Source organism: Loa loa, assembly GCF_000183805.2.
Source record: "Loa loa unplaced genomic scaffold supercont3.232, whole genome shotgun sequence".
In the NCBI taxonomy this organism is placed as follows: domain Eukaryota; kingdom Metazoa; phylum Nematoda; class Chromadorea; order Rhabditida; family Onchocercidae; genus Loa; species Loa loa.
Window position 1 is genome coordinate 27,576 of NW_018108412.1, and position 3,145 is coordinate 30,720.

At 25.2% G+C, this 3,145-nt stretch overlaps 1 protein-coding gene across 1 annotated transcript; it reads right to left on the reverse strand.

Moving 5' to 3' along the window:
* Window positions 1-1,811: 1,811 nt before the first annotated feature.
* LOAG_13982 (hypothetical protein) lies at window positions 1,812-2,093 on the reverse strand (the record flags this gene model as incomplete). Its single annotated transcript, XM_003149485.2, has 1 exon — window positions 1,812-2,093. The coding sequence occupies one exon, from the start codon at window positions 2,091-2,093 to the stop codon at window positions 1,812-1,814; it is 282 nt and encodes a 93-aa protein (XP_003149533.2).
* Window positions 2,094-3,145: the final 1,052 nt, after the last annotated feature.

Consider the following 3,145-nt stretch of genomic DNA (forward strand, 5'->3'; position numbering starts at 1 on the left):
CAAAAAACAAAAAAAAGAAAAAAAATAGAAAGAAAAAAGAGGAATAAAAATAAGTCTCTTATTGTTTTAGCAAAAATAAAATTTAAAATTAAGAAGCAAATCAAAAATTTCTGAATATATTTCTCAATAAATTCAGTTATTTACATGGTAAATAAATCTGTGATTTTTTGATAAAGAATATCAGCTATAAAAAATTTGATGATTAAAATTAAAATATTTTCTTTCCTCATTTTTCTTTCATTCTCTCCCCCTCCCTCTTCTCTCTCTTTTTCTCTCTCCCCTTCTCTCTCTCTCTTTCTTGGTCATGACATATATTTTGAGCATTGAAAGAAGCCTTAAATCGTACTACTTCGGTGACTATGCCTATTCTATATAGGCTATTTCTTTTCTTTTCATCAACTAAATTATTCTTTATTTCTCTCAATTGAAATGATTATTTCATTGCATTATTGCTTTTTTTTATCAATTAATTATGTTACAAATTGGGTATTTAAATTATTCATTTCTGATATTAATAATGAATAGAATTTATTTGATATAGCTTTGCTTTTTCCTATTTCTCAATGCATTTCTACACTGCCGTTATCATTGGTTATTTTGTATTATCATTTCTTTCTGTTTTTTTTTCCCCCCTTATTATCCCGATATTCAACACCGTATACTTCTCAATTTAATTTAATTTCCTTCCGCTTTTCCGGTTTTTTTTTCTTTGTTTTCTAATCATTCAAATAGTAGGCTGCTCGTACAGATTTAATTAATCAGAACTTTATTTATAAATCGATTTTACAAATATTTATAAATCGATTAAATTAAAATTCAATAATCTGAAATGAACGAATATATTTGCCAACAATTTCGGTTTATTCAAAAGTTTTCATTATTTTTTCTTCCTTATTAGAAAAGAAAAGAACAAAGCGAATAAAATAATTATTTTCCACTTTTGCATCCTACCTAAATACTTTTCTTCCTCTCTTTTTTTCGGTCTAAATTTTTCCAAAAATTCATTACATAAAATATTTTTGGCGATTTTTATTTATTAATTAATTAATCCATTTCGAGTTTCTTTAAACGGAAGAAAAATTATTTTTTGACTATTTTTATTGTTATTGTTATTTTATACAAATGTATATCAACGAGCAGCAAATTATTTGAATTAATTGAAAGCTTTTTTTTTTTAGTCACATCAAAATCTTTCACAAATACACACACTGCAATAAGAACTGCCTTATTATTTATTTTAAATTTCAATTCTTTTTTTTGCATTTGAAAATTTTAATTTTCATAAAATTAAAACATTTCGAAAATTTTGTCCATATGCCATTTATGAAAATTTTACTTTTTCCTTTTCTAATAATTTTCTTTCTCTCTCTTTCATCCCTTCTCTCTCCATTTTTCACCTTTATTGTTTTTATTTTACTTTCTTTTTTCTCTGATAATTTTATAATTATTAATGCTATGCAATATGGAAGTCGACATTATTTTTCCCCTCCTGTAACATCATTTTTCTTATCATCATAATTCATTATCATTATCATCATTATTATGATAAAATAACTACTAACTAGATATTATCTGTTGCTAAGTTTCTTTCTCCTTTCTTTTTTAATAAAAGTGAAGGACGGAGTGTTTGTTTCCTTTCTTTTTTTTTTTTCACCTTTCTTAATTTCTTCTAAATTACTTTTTCATCTTTTTCTTTTCTTTTGTCATTTATGTCATTGGCAACTTTTTTTTATCACGTAAAAATATTAAATTAATAAAATTTATCGTTACTGTTGGTGTTACTGTTGTTGTTGTTATTGTTATTGTTATTGTTACTGCTGTTTTATTGTCGGCAATAATGGTGATGGTGTTGAACATAATGGTAATGATAGTGGTGGTGGTGGTGTTATTGTTGTTGTTCTTGTTCTTACTATTAATACTACTACTGCTATTACTACTACTACTACTACTACTATTACTACTATTACTACTACCATTACCTTTGCTGCAGCAACAATTACTATAACTACTACTACTACTACTACTATTGCTACAACTACTGCTACTACTAGCACTATTGCTACTATTGCTTCTACCGCCGTCGTTTTTGTCATCGTTATGAACATTTCGTCGATATCACAAATATTCAATGCATGATTCGTATCAGGAAAGTGATATTTCTAAAATACAAAATACATTCACCTATACACACACATACATGTACGCCCACATACACACACACACACACACATGTATGTACACCCACACACACATACACACAGACACAAATGCGTATGAAACTTGTGATGCTAATATAATTTCGGGATAGCGTTTTTTTGGTCATTGGTCATTTATGTATTGTTAAAATTACATATGACATATTGGATATTGCGCTTCATAGAAAGACTAAAAGATTAAAACTTTTTTTTATTTTTTCAATCATTTGAAAAATTCACACATCCTCTGATAAATGGATATGATCGTATGTATGTCACCATACAAAACAGAAAAAAAAGCGCATTTTAATCCATGTACAAGATGATGAAATATTGTCAACCGATTTTGTCACCCTTTACTTTTTTTTTTTTTGTCAAATTTGATTTAACGCAAATAAATAATTAGGATAATTTGATCATTAGTTTAACATTTAAAAAAACCAATTTTTGCAACAGTTTTTTTGCTCCTGACTTATTTTAAAAATTTTTGATTTGATATATAAATATTGATTGGAAAATTCGATCAATTATTGATTTGATTGAAACAATAATTTGAATACAAATTACGATAATAGGAATAAGTGTCTTTCTTTGTGGTGCAATATCCTCACTCATCAATTATCATCACAGTATATCTTATCTAATTATAAAGATATATATCATCTATTAACATTAGTGCAAAAAAAAAAAAAAAAAAACTACTAAAATAATGAGATTTGAATTTTTTGAATTTCAATTAAATTTTGATTCTCTTTTCAAATATACCAAAAATATTTATGTAATGAATTAAATCATTGAAAACAAAAAAAAAAAAAAGTATACGATAGAAGAATATTTTTTAATTAATCGTTTTTTCTTATTTTTAAATTTTTGTAATTCAAACGGAAATTAAATTTATTTATTTTTGTAATTCAAACAAAATTAAATTTATTTATTTTTGTAATTCAAAC